Source organism: Opisthocomus hoazin, chromosome 2, assembly GCF_030867145.1.
Source record: "Opisthocomus hoazin isolate bOpiHoa1 chromosome 2, bOpiHoa1.hap1, whole genome shotgun sequence".
NCBI lineage: Eukaryota > Metazoa > Chordata > Aves > Opisthocomiformes > Opisthocomidae > Opisthocomus > Opisthocomus hoazin.
The window spans coordinates 62,617,383-62,631,743 of NC_134415.1; the positions used below are offsets into that span (position 1 = coordinate 62,617,383).

The 14,361-nt window shown below is 44.5% G+C and overlaps 1 protein-coding gene across 3 annotated transcripts in view; it reads left to right on the forward strand.

The window, feature by feature from the left end:
* The window catches only part of PLAGL1 (PLAG1 like zinc finger 1), a 55,877-nt gene that overhangs the window by 11,728 nt on the left and 29,788 nt on the right, over window positions 1–14,361 (forward strand). For 2 of the 3 annotated variants that reach the window (XM_075413891.1, XM_075413890.1), the window contains exon 2: window positions 9,407–9,449. In XM_075413891.1, coding sequence (XP_075270006.1) covers window positions 9,431–9,449 — 19 coding nt within the window. In that variant the 5' untranslated portion in view covers window positions 9,407–9,430. Of the gene's footprint in view, window positions 1–9,406; window positions 9,450–13,350; window positions 13,419–14,361 lie in introns of those variants that run through there. The other variant, XM_075413894.1, reaches the window with a different exon arrangement.

Here is a 14,361-nt window from a genome sequence, read left to right on the forward strand (position 1 = left end):
TTTTAGGAATGTTCCTGGGTCTTGAGGCTTTTTTAAAACTCACACATTTATATATATATTTTTTTTTAGCTTATTTTAACCAATTCTTGTAACAAAACAAGCATCCAGAAAGATGATTGGTGCCTTGATCCTGACCCAGCAAAATATGAAGCGTAGGTTTGTCCTCACATGTATGAATAGTTCCCTACAAGTCAGTGACAGAAGGACATGGGAAACGCAGAAATGCTTTGCTGGATCACAACCAAAATGCTGAGTGCTTTGCAAAGCCAAACAACAAGAGCAGCCCTCAGTAAGACAGGCTGGCCTGAGATGCCGTGTGGTATCGTTCGCTAGGGATATGTCTCCTACCATTTCTTCTGTTAGCAGGGTGCTGGAAATAGGCAAAGGCTTGTACTTGATGCCTTGTCTGCCATAGGTATTTTGCTGACCAGAATAGACCGACATGAAGTGATACAAGGCGAGGAAAATTATGATGAGAGACAGTGCCATGTTTCAGAACAGGAAAAAGCTTGCTTAGAAATAGGGAGTGGGATTTGCTGGTCTTTGTGTTTCTGGTGTCAGGCCACAAGATATAAAATGGATTTATGTTTAATGAAAACTGGTCTTTTGCTTTAAACTGAAAACAGACTTGGATAGATTAGGTGCGTATGTGGATCATATTTGATGATGCTACATGTTAAGGTGATGGTAACCAGCTTAGAATGTTGATCAGCTGGTGCAGGGAATGGTAAGGCAGGACTTCTTTATGTATCCAGATTTAACGCTCACTATAGGTTTGGCAAAATAATAGCCAACTGATCCAAAAATTCTCAAAGTCAGTAGTCCTACTGCCTGACCTCTTGAAGTCCCCAGCAACTGACAGTGCTCTTGGTGGCTTACATACCAAGGTGTATAATCTGTAGAGATGTGCATGTGGTTACAATATTTCCTTCAGCAGCAGGACTGGTTTATGTATTTGTATAGTATTTTTGTGTGTGCATGCACACATTAAAACAATACCATGAAGGTATACAAAATATTCTTAGTAAACACGTTAGAGAAAACATATCCTTGAGTGCCTGACTTTTATCCACCTGCAGTCTGCCTTACGATTTTGTGCACTGTTCTTTTACATCTACATAGTCGTTTGTAAAAGAGAGGGATATTCCGTATGTAACTTTGGATTTTCATCATATTTTACATTCTCAAGCAAGACTTACACTTGAAGAACTTCTGCAATATCAGTGAGCCAGATTTCTGGATTCGTGATACAAGTGTTTATATGTTGTACTGCTCAAGTTCTTTACTTAATCAAGGGAAAGATGCAGAATCCTGTGCATAAAGAAAAACATTATGATGGCAAAAGAGTTATTCTGTTTTGTAATTATAAAATAATTCCACCATTTGAAAAAATGATGTAATCTTACAAAGTACAAATATAAGCTATTTTATATGATAAATTATAAAGTTATTTATAGTTTCATATTTTCTCCAGTGAGGAACTCTACACATGGTAGATACAAAATGCATGAAATTTCACTGTTGGACATGTTTGAGTTGTACGTAGCACGTACCAAATCCTGATTGTGGATGCACGTGTAGGACTAACACAAACTTCGGAAAATCTACATAGGTTTCTCTGAATGGAGATTTTGGCCCTGCGTATTTGTTTTTTGCAGTTACTATTCATACTTAAATCATTTCTATATCATTATGATTTTCCTTCCTGTTCATGAATTCGGGAGAAGAGAAATGATGTCAGGAGAAATGCAGTTACCCCAGCATGAGGACTAGCAGTAGCCAAAAGAGAACGAGTAGGGACACCAGTGGAATGCAAATGCTGCGTAATAGATGCATTGTCTTCTGAAGGTATGTTTTCTTCTGATGGATGCAACCTAAGGCATAACGTATGCTTAAAGTTAAACCCTGGCAACCGATTTCTGTAACGGGGGAAGAGAATCCTTCCTGATAATTGATCTCAGAGCAAGTAGGTTAAGTGTGGTTTTCCTGTCACGTCTTTGCTTGTGTACTTTAAAGACATCTGCAACCGTATTGCTTGCCATAGATGTCTTGAAAAAGTGCGTTTACTACGTTTTACCTTTACTCAGTTGACATGTGGTAACAGGTACTTAGATAACAATGTCATCTATGTGGGGCTATTATGAATCTGTAGACAGGTTGTCCTGGACGTTCTTCTGAGTATCTGAAGTATAGCAGCGTCCCCTTGTCAGCTGCATGAGTGAGGTGGACAGATAACTTCGCAGCACCAGGAGAAGAGTCTTCCAGTGACTGGTTAACTAGTGTGTCTCTTTGGCATGCAGCATGACACTGCGGTGCATTTCTGAGCCGTGTAACGTCAGATCATGAGAAAGAGTGTGCCTGTGCTGACAGTTGTCATTGGTTTTTGACATTGTTTTTGCGTGGAGAGCAGTGTAAGGAATTTTGTAATAGCCTGTGAGGGCTTGGGAGGGGGGCAGATGCTGACGGGTTCAGAGCATCCGTGTTTCTGCTCACAGTGGATTCATAATTCAAAAGCTATGATCCAGATCTTTGTCTCTGCATGGCATAGGTCCCTTTTGCAGGCAGCATGTTCTCTTGTCATCTACAGATGGCATTCTGATGCAAGCAAGAGGGTATCACCCACAGTGTCACTGTGGTGGTACGAAAGCTTTTCCTGTTGCTGCCACTGAAGTCTCTTCCCATGTCGGTGCCTGCTTTCCCCTGGCTTTCTGGGGCTTGATGCCAGGGAAGGTAGGTGTACCTTTTCTGGAAGAGACTCAGGTCAGCGGAAGAGCTCTGTCACATGAACCGATGTGAGAATGCTGTGGTGTTACATGCAGGACAGCTGTCTTGAACAGCTAGTTGTAGTCGGATGTTGCAGACGTTGCAAAGCTCATTCACAGAGCGGTTTCGTGGCCTCCCTGGCCATGGAGTTCATGGACTTTGTCATCTCTGGTGAAGATGAGCTTCAGGACCAGTGAAGCAAGTGCTGGTTGGTAAAACTGTCGTCATCCTCCTGGAAATCCGCAGTGACCTGCAGTAGATACAGGACATTGGGCAAGAACTGCATTCAGAAACCTTAGCCAGGTGTCATCATAGTATTTTCCAGGCACAGGAGGAATGGAAAGTGGAGCCTTTGCCAAGCCTCTTGCCACCTCTTAGTGCGAACCAAATCAAGGCCGTTGTTGGCAACCTTCATAGATGTCTGATGTGCATGGTGAACAGCCCAGGGGTCCTGTGCGGGCTGGTTTCCCTTGCTGTGCCTCTCCTTGTGGGAGTCACCTTTCCTCTAGTACAGCAGCAGCCCTGATCCCCATGTAGGTCTTCCTCATGGACCATACCTGGAAACTGGCTGTCTGATTTCATTACCACCACGTCCTCTGCATGAGAACAGAAGGGATAACAGGCATTGCCTTTCCCACAGTGGACCCTGGATGTCCCAGGGCAATCCCACCACCATAATGTGTACCTATCCCAAGTCACACATGCCCACAGTGTGTCTACTACAGTCACTTCTAAAACACAAATGCATAGTCTGTAAATTTGCGGCAATGGTGAAACAACTAAGAAAACCAAAACCAAAAATCCTGGCTCCTACACAAATGTACTCTGTGACATGTCCTTCTCCTCAGTTGGCAGTGCGGAACCCATCCTCACTTCTAACCAGTGCATAACCACTTTTCATCACCACAAAGCACTGAACTTTTCATCATCCAGTGTGACTGTAATCACTGCTTTGCTATCTGTAGACTGTTAACCATCTATCATACTTAACCCATCAAGTCCTATTCAACCTAAATGCATAACCTAATTTCCTGATACCCGAAAGCCTATAAGAACCTCATAAGGCTTTGCCTCAAAATTTTAGGGATGCAGTTTTCACGTATGGGAAACATACCTGTTGTGGTTTAGCCTGGCTGGATGCCAAGTGCCCACCAAAGCTGCTCTATCACTCCTGCTCTTCAACTGGACAGGGGGAGAAAAAATACAATGAAAGGCTCGTGGATCAAGATAAGAACAGGGAGAGATCACTTGCCCATTACCCTCACAGGCAAAACAGACATGACTCACAGAAATTAGTTTAATTTGTCACCAATCAAATCGGAGTAGGATGATGAGAAATAAAACCAAGTCTTAAAAACACCTTCTCCGCAGTCCTCTTTTCTTGCTGGGCTCAGCTTTACTCCCAAATTCTCTACATTCTCCCCGAGTGGCACAGGGGGACGGGGAATGTGGGTTGCGGTCAGTTCATCGCATGTTGTCTCTGCCGTTCCTTCCTCCTCACAGTCTTCCCCTGCTCTAGCGTGGGGTCCCACCCGTGGGAGACAGTCCTTCACGAACTGCTCCAACATGGTTCCTTTCCACAGGCTGCAGCTCTTCACAGACTGCTCCAGCGTGGGTCCCCCCACGGGGTCACAAGCCCTGCCAGCAAACCTGCTCCAGCGTGGGCTTCTCTCTCCATGGGGCCACAGGTTCTGCCAGGAGCCTGCTCCAGCACGGGCTCTCCACAGGGTCACAACTTCCTTTGGGCATCCACTTCCTCCGGTGTGGGGTCTTCCGTGGGCTGCAAGTCGGTATCTGCTCCACCGTGGACCTCCATAGACTGCAGGGGGACAACCTGCCTCACCATGGTCTTTCATCATGAGCTGCAAGGGAAGACTCTCTGCTCTGGCGCCTGGAGCACCTCCTCCCCCCTCCTTCACTGACCTTGGTGTCTGCAGAGTTGTTTCTCTCACATCTTCTCACTCCTCCCTGCTGCTGCAACTGCTGTTATGCAGGGTTTTTTCCTGCTTAATAAGTTATCGGAGAGGTGCCCCCATCATTGCTGATTGGCTTGGCCTTGGCCAGCATCAGGTCAGTCTTGGAGCCAGCTAGCATTGGCTCTGTCAGACGTAGGGAAAGCTTCTCACAGCTTTTCACAGAAGCCACCGCTGTACACACACCCCCCCCCACCCCCCGTTACCCCCCCCGCTACCAAAATCTGGCCATGCAAACACACTACAATCTCTCACTCTGCTCCTCCTTCTCTTCTGCCCGTTCACTGGTGAGAAAGGACAGTGTTAGAGAACAACCACAAACAACTTCTTCTGGCTGTGTGGGCAGCACAGCAAATTTGGCCAATATGCCTGCAGCACTTCATATAAAGGTCAGTGTGGTACATCAGTGTGGTTTATAAGGAGTGAAAACACAAAAGACTGGCCAACGGGACTGTTAAACTGAGGCCATCATGGCCACTGGCCAACCACCTATGTTTAGATTGACAAGTGACTGATGTGGCCTGAAACCACCAGGCATGGTGCCTGGCAGAGCGTAGGTGGCTGCCATGACCCTGCATGTGTGGGAGCCCTTGTGGTCGGGGGCAATAATCTGTGCAGGAGATGTCCTCATGCACCAGAGGGCTGGCCTTGAAGCAGGAGAGGGATTTATGGTGGTGATTTTCTGCGGCTAGGAGGACAGGCAGTTCTGGGTCCATGTTGGGGGTAATTGGGGAAGAGCTGCCATAGCTTATGAAGGAGCTCATAGTTCTGCTTACTCTCCCTTGCCTCTGCAAATACACCTTGCTGTGCTTATCCTCACCCCGTCAGAGACAGCATCCCGAGTGACTGCAAGAGGAGGAGCAGTTCCTCGTGTTGGGGCACCTGCTGCTCTGTTGTTCTGCAAGTGGCCTGTGTGGCCACAGAGATGTGTTCGCTCTTGGTCTGTAGTCTCTGTGCCCTCCACGAGGGCTGGACTTGGGCACTATGGGGTTGCTGCTGTTAATGCTGCTTCATCAGAGGACCACACATGGGGGGGGGCAAAAAGGTGAAGTTTCTCCAGCTTTGATGGCCTGAGGAGAAAAACACTTTGGTGATTTACGGTTATGCTCTTCATAGTGCCCTCATTCTCTGGGGCAAATCTTCTGCAGCAGGGTCTTGCACCTTTGACCACGTCCTAGGAGGTCTGTGAGGAGTAGAGGTCTGCACAAGGGGACCTGCCTGTACTGGTAAATGCCATTAATGCCATGAGGGACAGCAGGTAGATGGCAGCGTCATGGACCGATTCCTTTCTGGCTCCAGATCGCAGAAGACAGCCCTGTCAGCATGGGAAAAAGGGATGGGAGGGAAGAGCCAACTTGTGCAATAACACTTTTCTGTTGTGGTTTTTGTAGCTGCTTCTGAGTAAGAAGTGAATGGAGAACCTCCTCATGCTTCTGGTAGCCACCCCCACCCCAGCAGCAGATTAACCTTTTAATTGCAGCAGAGGTCTCATAGGTGTTTGTGTTGCTATGGACCATGCTACTCTTCATCTGAGTCCCTCTGATGTCATTCTGACCTGTCACAGTCTCTGTGTCAAGAGATACGGTCTTCTGTCCCAGCTAGTGTATGTGCTCCTTCTTCTCCATGCCCCTTCCTCTACCACCAAAGTGATAGGACAGAACAGTTCAACTAAACCTTAATTGGGGTGTTCATGGACCACAGTGTCACTGGAACATGGCTGGATGGCAGACGTGTGGGGGACAGGGAGAGGATGGACTGAGGCTGGACTTTCTCGTGACAGGAGACTGCTGCAGACCAGAAGTGGGAGGATGAAGGTATACCACTGGCTCAAACCACATGGAAGGGGAGAGCCTGTTGTCTTGTGGTGATTTACCAGGTAATTGTCCTGCAGGTTGAATGCAAGCACAATTAAATCATTTTGCCCAGTAATTCAGTGGGGGGATGAAATCTTTATTAGCTGGTGGCACTGCTTTGACAGTGACAACACGTAGCCTGCTGTGTCTGGGGATGACAAAGGTTGGCGTGTGTACAATCACATATGGATGCCATTAAAGTCCACTGTTCCCTCTGCAAAGCATGAATTCTTAGAAATTAAGACCACAGACTTCGCACTCAGCCAGAATGGAGTCAAACTGCAGAGTAGGTTTTTTATGGTAAGAAGGTGTTTTCTGTCGATGGAAGTCAAACTAGGACACTTGTTGCTTAGAAAGCCTGCTCTCAGCATGGCTGTCTTCACCTGGAAAGAGGACTCGCTGATGTCCTTTTAGCGTGTGGACCCGTTTACTGCTTCTCTCTTACACCTACACACAGTCCCAGTCAGAGACAAAAGCCAGTTTATAAGCTGTGTGTTCCCTGAAGGCAGTTGTTTTGGCAGAGGGCAGAGGTTACGGAAGGGAAGTTGATGTGCTGGCACTTGTGTTTCGTGCCTTCTCTGCAGTCCCCTTGATCTCAGAAGTGATGTAGCAGCAGCCTGCCTGTTCTCTGCTTGGCTTCTTTTAAAAACAGACAAACTACAACAGTGTAGGACTTGATTAATTTGCTGAAGCATAGGCTTCTAGTGCTGTCTGAGATGCCCTGGGTAGCCCTGCCTGGCTTCTAGCTCCTGGTCCAGGAGGGACTCTTTTTCGTGTATAACCACTATTACAGCCATCAGCCTCATGTGGTTGTTCCGAATGTCCTATGGCACCTCAAAAGACACAGGATGCTTGTGCATGGGCAATTGAAGTGTCTTTCCTTGTAGTGTCTTCCATGTTGAAGGCCTCTGATAAGCTGCTCCCTGTCAGTTTTATCCCACTGATGTTGGGGACTGTGTGCAGCCCGGAGGTGGGAGGAATCTTTCTGATTTTGTGTTGAAAATACAAATCTTCTGCAATAAAGAGTACAGTATACCTGTTAACTACCCCTCTCTACCCACCACTGCAAATCACTCTTTAAAATGCAGAGCTTGTACTTGTCTTCTGTCTGGTGAAGGCAGCATAGGCTTGAAAGACAGGTTTAAGCATGTGGGAAGGAAAGACCAGGCAGCTTATAATATTTTGACATCAGAACTCTTCCAAATTCCAGAGTGCAGAGGTTCTATAAGATATATTTTCTTTACATACTGTCTTTTGTGCTAGGATTGACAATTTAAATCCTGAGGGGTTTGATTATGTTGTGATGAGACACATGGTAAGATAGCAAGTCTGATTTACTAACTTTGTATGGCTTGGTCTTGGGATCGGATCTGTGAGCACTTAAATGAGGATACGTTAAGTTTATCAATTGTTAGCTTGCTAATGTCATCAGCATAGTTGTTATGTTGCCTGGTAGTGATGATCTGTACGTACATCATTGTTGAGTAAATGCTGGGGGAGAATGCTTGGCATGGCTGCTTTTGTATGCATGGACAAACGGCGTGTCCTCCAGCTAAGATGGCAACTTAGATGCTTACAATGGGTCACTAGAAGGGTTATCTGATTCTTCTCAAGCTTGAAAATGGCACTGCAGCTTACTGGTAGATTTCAGCACATAGCTGGATCTCAGCTTCCTCGTCCTGCTTGTGGACAACCTGGCAGAGTCTCAGCTTCTTCCTTGACAAATTCTCATCAGCAGGCCACTGCCTCCTCTCTGCCTCATCGTGCTCTGTATTCACCTTATCTTACCACTTCTTTATGCTCCTTGAGTCTTTTTCCTCCTCAATTCACGTTATTTTTGGCCATCCATTTTTCCTGCCTTTATGGCCTGCTTCCGTACTGCTCTTCCCTCAGTTCTTCCAACCAGATCCAATTAATTTGGAAGTATCTTACTAATGATCATTGCATTTATAGAATGAAGATCTTGTCTTTGACCCATTTCCGTCAGCAACAAAATGCTGCTGTTCTTCATTGACGTCAAGTTTTCACTTCACTTCCACCCATACACGTACGCCTTCAAACGCTGCCTTAAATCTCCGAGACTTTTACGGGACACAACAAAATGGCATGAGCTGATGTGATTCATACTGTTATTTGCATGCCCCCTGATTATTACATGCCTTCTTATTTCTGTTGCTCCAAGTAGCCTTACCCACACTTTGGCATCCCACTGTGGTGGAGGCTACTCAGACAGCTACAGAAGAGACAGAGTCTGCTCCGATATGCTTACACTGAAATTTCAGTCAAAAAACAGCAGATGCATGGGAAGAGAACAAGGTGAACAGAGTTCAGCAGAAAGCTGGAAGTCTCCAGAAGTCTTTCAAGAGAGCAAATAAAATGTCTTGTCCTGTATCTAGTTAATATTCCCTTTGACTCTGTAAGAGTGAGGACTTGTAAGATGAATACCAGAAGTAGCAGGCTTAAAAACAGAATGGCATGCAATGTGGTAAAATACAAGGCGCCTGAAAATTCTGTTTTAATAACAAATGTTAATGAAGACGTGGGATACAGTGAATTGCTCTTAATTAAAATGTATTACATTAATATTGTCAATTCACATTGTTTGTGAAATTAAGTGGAATCATTTAGTAAGGAATGAAAAATAGATGGATTTACTCTTTTCCTCCACAAATTGAATTTCTTCTTTGTTAGATTTCCCTAGATACAGTCTCATTTCCTAAAGAACTAAAAAACTATGCATATGATAACTAGCATGAGGTTTAAACATGAGTGCTAGTTCAGAAAACTGATCATTCTTTTTTCATTTATTTTATGTAGGTTTCCTTTGCCTGATCTGTAAACATGTCCACAGACCTGCTATGTAAGTACATTTCCATCATCCCACAGTGATTTTTTTTGTACCATATGTTTTTATCAGATTCCCAGATGTGCTCATGATTGATGTCTTTTTTCTTAAGTATAAAGTCTGCTTTTACATTTGTGTTTCTTCTGAGACATCTGTGGAACAATATTACCATTATAATCAACGGGATTATTCTTGGAATAAGGCATGACTTAATATGAGTAAAATTGTAAAAATCTGTCCAATGTACAAGAACAGACTGGTTCATTGAGACTTAAAAAATTACAATTCTATCTAAAATGTTTTATCTATCTTTGGCACAAATACCATCCCAGATGACTACAGAGTGATGTGCTGGAGGTTTTTTAATCACTTTGTGAATTTAACTCCTCTGTTTCCAAGGCGTCATTATCCAAGTCACATCCAAACCTCACTCCTCATCACTGTTATCCATCCTTCTTTTTCAACAGCAACAAATATACAAACAGCATATCCCTATACTTTGCTGTCTTAACTACCGCAAAAAACTACTGCTTAGGTCTCCCTGATACTTGCATGCTCTCACTCCAGCCTAAGCTATCTGCAGCATTAAGCACATTTTCTGTGCTTGTTGATCTGTTTTATGTGCTTTCTTTTGGAGTCCCTCCAGTGCCTCAGCTGCCATTTTTTATCATTGCCTCTGAGGGCTTCCCAACTGCGTGCTGTGCAGTATGATAGGAATTTCAGAAACCCATGTTATCAATCTCCAATACTTCCTCACAGGAACACAGAAAACAAATTTTTTCTTTGGTCATTAACTATAATCTGTTAATAAATATAAAAGTATCAGTGGCAGACAGCAGCTATCTGTGGAGGCGATATCTGTACTTCAAGGTCAAGTTATTTGTGAAAGTGTGTTTTTTGAGGTTTATTTGCTACCTGGCAGTTTTGGGGCACACTTAAGTGCCATTTAGATACAGGGAGAACTCTGAAATGAGGAATGTAATACACCTGACTGTATTGTGTACAAAAGGCAACACTGCTGTCAGGAGTGAAATGTTAAAGAAAGGAGAGCGGGCAGGGTGACTGCACAGTGGTCCTGGTCAAAATCACGTAAGATGACTCAACTCTACTCAGATGTTTCAGCTAATTTGACCATTTCAGCTAATTTATGCACTGGCAGTTTCATTTTTCTCTCTTCAGCTCAGCATCAGCACTTCTCTCACACTTTCCCTAATGATCAGTTGGCAAGAGAAGTGGTCGCCTGAGGAGAGGCTGGAGGAGTTGGGTCTGTTCATCCTGCAGAAAACAAGGCTCAGGGGAATCTAGTCATGGTCTTCCAGTAGAAAAACGGTGGTTATGGAGTAGGTGGAAGCATTTGTCTCCACAAGGGTGCACTCTGGCAGGACAACAGGTGATGGCCACAAGTTGCTTCAGGGGAGATGCCCTTGGATATGAGGGGTATTTTCAGTGTGGGTTTGATTAAACATTGGAATAGGCTGCCCAGGGAAGTGGTGGAATTTCACATGCTGGAAATATTTGAGATATGGCTTGACAGGGCCCTGGGTAGCGCCAGTCTAAGGGCCTGCTTTCAAAAGGAGGCTGGGCTTGTTGAGCTCCGCAAGTCTCCTACAGAACTGCAGAATTATTTAAGTTGCATTTCCTTGTGTCTTCAGCTATCTTCAGTGCGATGATCAGTCATCCCTACCATCTGTCCCCGGTCTTCTCAGTGTTGTACTCCTGTGCTGTGGCAGGTCCTGCGATACTTCATTGTCCTAGAGGGACAGGCTTTTGTCTTCTCACTTGGAGACATGTGAACAGTGTTGAGGCAGTAACAGTGCTCAGGGGACTTCCCAGGTTCCAGCTGGTGCGAGTGCACCTGCATGTGGGGTTTGTGACAGCCAGGTAGTGCCTTGGAAAAATGTCAATGCACAGGAGAATGCTAAGGCATAACATGGCATATCTGTACAGATGTGAAGTGACTCTAGATCTTTATGTCTGTTTTTGTATAAATAAATAGTACAGAGCCAGCCCATGAGCTTACTACTGGCTTATGCTAACAAGCAACACCAAGGTGTGTTTTGGGGATAACATCGACCAGGCTCTGTTCCAGGTAAGGAATTTGGATGTAACCAAACTGTTTGTGGGGGGAAAGGGAAGGAGGTGAGGAGCGTTTAGACATGTGGAGCTGATGCCGGGTGGTCTCAGCACCAGGGAACAATGTCTGGCTCTTACCGTTTAGTAGTAGACATGTAACCTAACGACCCAGTCCCTACACCTGACCACAGCGTTGTCTTCCACTAATACTTGGTTCAATAGAATGTCAAATTCTAGGATTAGATATCTTGTTCCAGGTCACAGTAATGAACCTGTATAATTATAAAAGAAAATTAAAAAGAAAAAAATCTAACCAAACCAGAACTAAATCCCTTAGATTCCTAGGAAAGTCCACAGCAGTCTGGGGCAAAATGCACAAAGAAAATGTCATGGCTGCACAGTACAAGGGCAGTTGCAACGAGACCTCAAACTGCAGCAGCTAAGAGTTCAAGCCGGTGTAAATAAACAGAAAAAGCCAACATTCCAGTGAAGTTTCAGCAGGATGAATTTGAGGTAGCAAGTGTTTCTCTATTTTGGATGGAGCAGGTGAGGAAAAAGAGAGAGGTTTATAAAATGTCTGGCAGCTACTGAGGCTTGGTGGGTCGGGGCAGCAGCGGCCTTCCCTCGGACCTTGTTTGTCTTTTTATCCTTGGATGAACTAGCGTGCAGTATATTATGCTGCCTGAATGTAGGGGTTTGTCACGGTTAGCGCCGGGGGCTATCCCGGGGACGCAGGAAGGCGACGGGCGTGAATGGAGCACGCGGCGGTCGGTGGGGCTCGAGCCCACTCTTCGGGAAACCTGTCGCTGCTCCTCTCGGCCCGGGCGGCCAAAGCCATGCAGGAAAGGAGGTGGGTCTTTGATCTCTTTGTTGTAGCTGCTCCCTGGGAATTTGCTGAAATCAATGCCCTGTTTTCCTGAAGAAATGAATGGCTATGCCTAACTAGCTTTCTGAAGGGCCGGGGAATTCACCGCTTCTGTTTATTGACAGCTGAAAGGGAGCACATGGTGCTGAATGGGTCCTCTTGGGGAAACAAAACAGAGCAGAGTTAGACTCAGCTGAACGCAGGGGCATTTGGAGAAGTCTGCCAAAGGAGGATGGCACGGTTCCTGCCACCTCGTACTAGAATGGCCTGACTTTTTACTAAAAATGCCACTTTAAATAAGGTAAGGATTGTTTTTATTTCCCATACTGAGTGCGATTATGAAATGTTTGCATTTGTGTTCTCAAGTGCAAAAACAATGTTTGAATTGTATTCTGTCATGGGAAACACCTAAGCAACTCTTGTTTCTAGCCTCTGTACATGTTCATTTGTTCTTTATCTGATGGTGATTAATAAATATGAAAAGTAGCAGGAAATAATTTGGTATTTAGGTCTTGCAGTCAGGTCCTGAACATCAATCATTTATCTAGGCTTTTATATGCAGTTCTCTATGTCTTTGAGAATCAGCCAGATTGCATCAGATGATATCTTGACTGGTACAAACTGCTGTGTTAATGCTTACACAGAAGGTGGTGACTAACCAGCGGGCCTGTCTGGCAGAAAATCCGGGAATCTAAGATCCCTTGAAATTTAAGGGTGTATTTCCAAACCTCTGTTTCTATGTGTAGACTTCAGGCAAGAGATGGACTTACCACTACACTTTTAGATGTACAGTTTTTTTGTACAGACAGCAAAGAATAGCAAGAGGAGGATAATGAAGAAGCAGTACTTTCTTCATGTGAGTCCAGAACAGTTTATCAGACCAAAGGAATGTGGTGTGTAATTCATATGCAAATTTTCTACTGAAAACAGGAGAACAAATCGCCAGAGTTTCTATATTAGTTTCTGTGGTGACTGAATAAAAAGGTTTCTGAGTTCACGTAGCTACAGCTTTCAGGTGTGGCCAGCTTACAACTGCAGGAAAAAAAGTTAAGTAATGTCGTTTCTTCCTTTGTCAGTTTAAGTGTAAGGGCAAGCTCCAAGCAGAATAATCGCTGTTACGGGAGTAGGAATTGCTGGGTTTGTGTTGCATGTTGCAAACCTGCGAAGTGTCTGTGCATGCAAATAGAATAATCACTGTTGTGCGAGTAGGAATTGCTGGTTTTGTATTGCGAACCTGCTTCAAAGTGTCTGTGTGTGTGCAGTTGTTTGAAAACTCTTGAGTAATCCCCTCATTTCGGGGGAAGTGCTTGGGAATTGTCACCTTTTATCAGAGTAGTTTATGTTCCTCAGTCTGGCATTTTTGCTTTGGGTGACAGAGCTAGTAATCTTACTAGTTTTGTCTCATTTTGCTCTGCTCTGCAGCAGATAACTTATCTGTTTTTCTTGGAAGCATTGGGGCTCCAGGTGCAAGCATGTCTTCTTCGTAATACTTTGCGATCCTGAAAATGAAAATAGATTGCTTAACTGCAGAGTGTCAGCATTGTTGCTTGTGGCATCTGCCTTTAAATTTCCAAGATTTTCAGAAGGAAAAGCAAAAAAAGCAAATGCATTTATGATTTCGACAGAGGTAAAAACAAGCAGGCTGATACTGATGTTTGTGAGCTCTGTTGTCATTATTGTTGTCCAAATGTATCAAGTGTTTTCTGACCTCACTTACATGTATTTATGCATGATAGACATTGGAAGGTGCTAAACTTTAAAGCTAAAGCTAATTTAAAGTTAACATTTAAGTTGGAAAGGAGGTATGTTTGTAGGTCATTTTAATGCTATAGTCTAGATGTGTGAGGAAAATGTTGACTGGTGAGGGTTTGTGGGTAGTTGTAATGGTGTAAATGGAAATGACTTACGGTCGTGACTCAGTCGATGAGAGCTATTTTTAGTTAGTATAATGGAGAAGAAAGTAGATGATTCATGTGTGACACGGAAGGT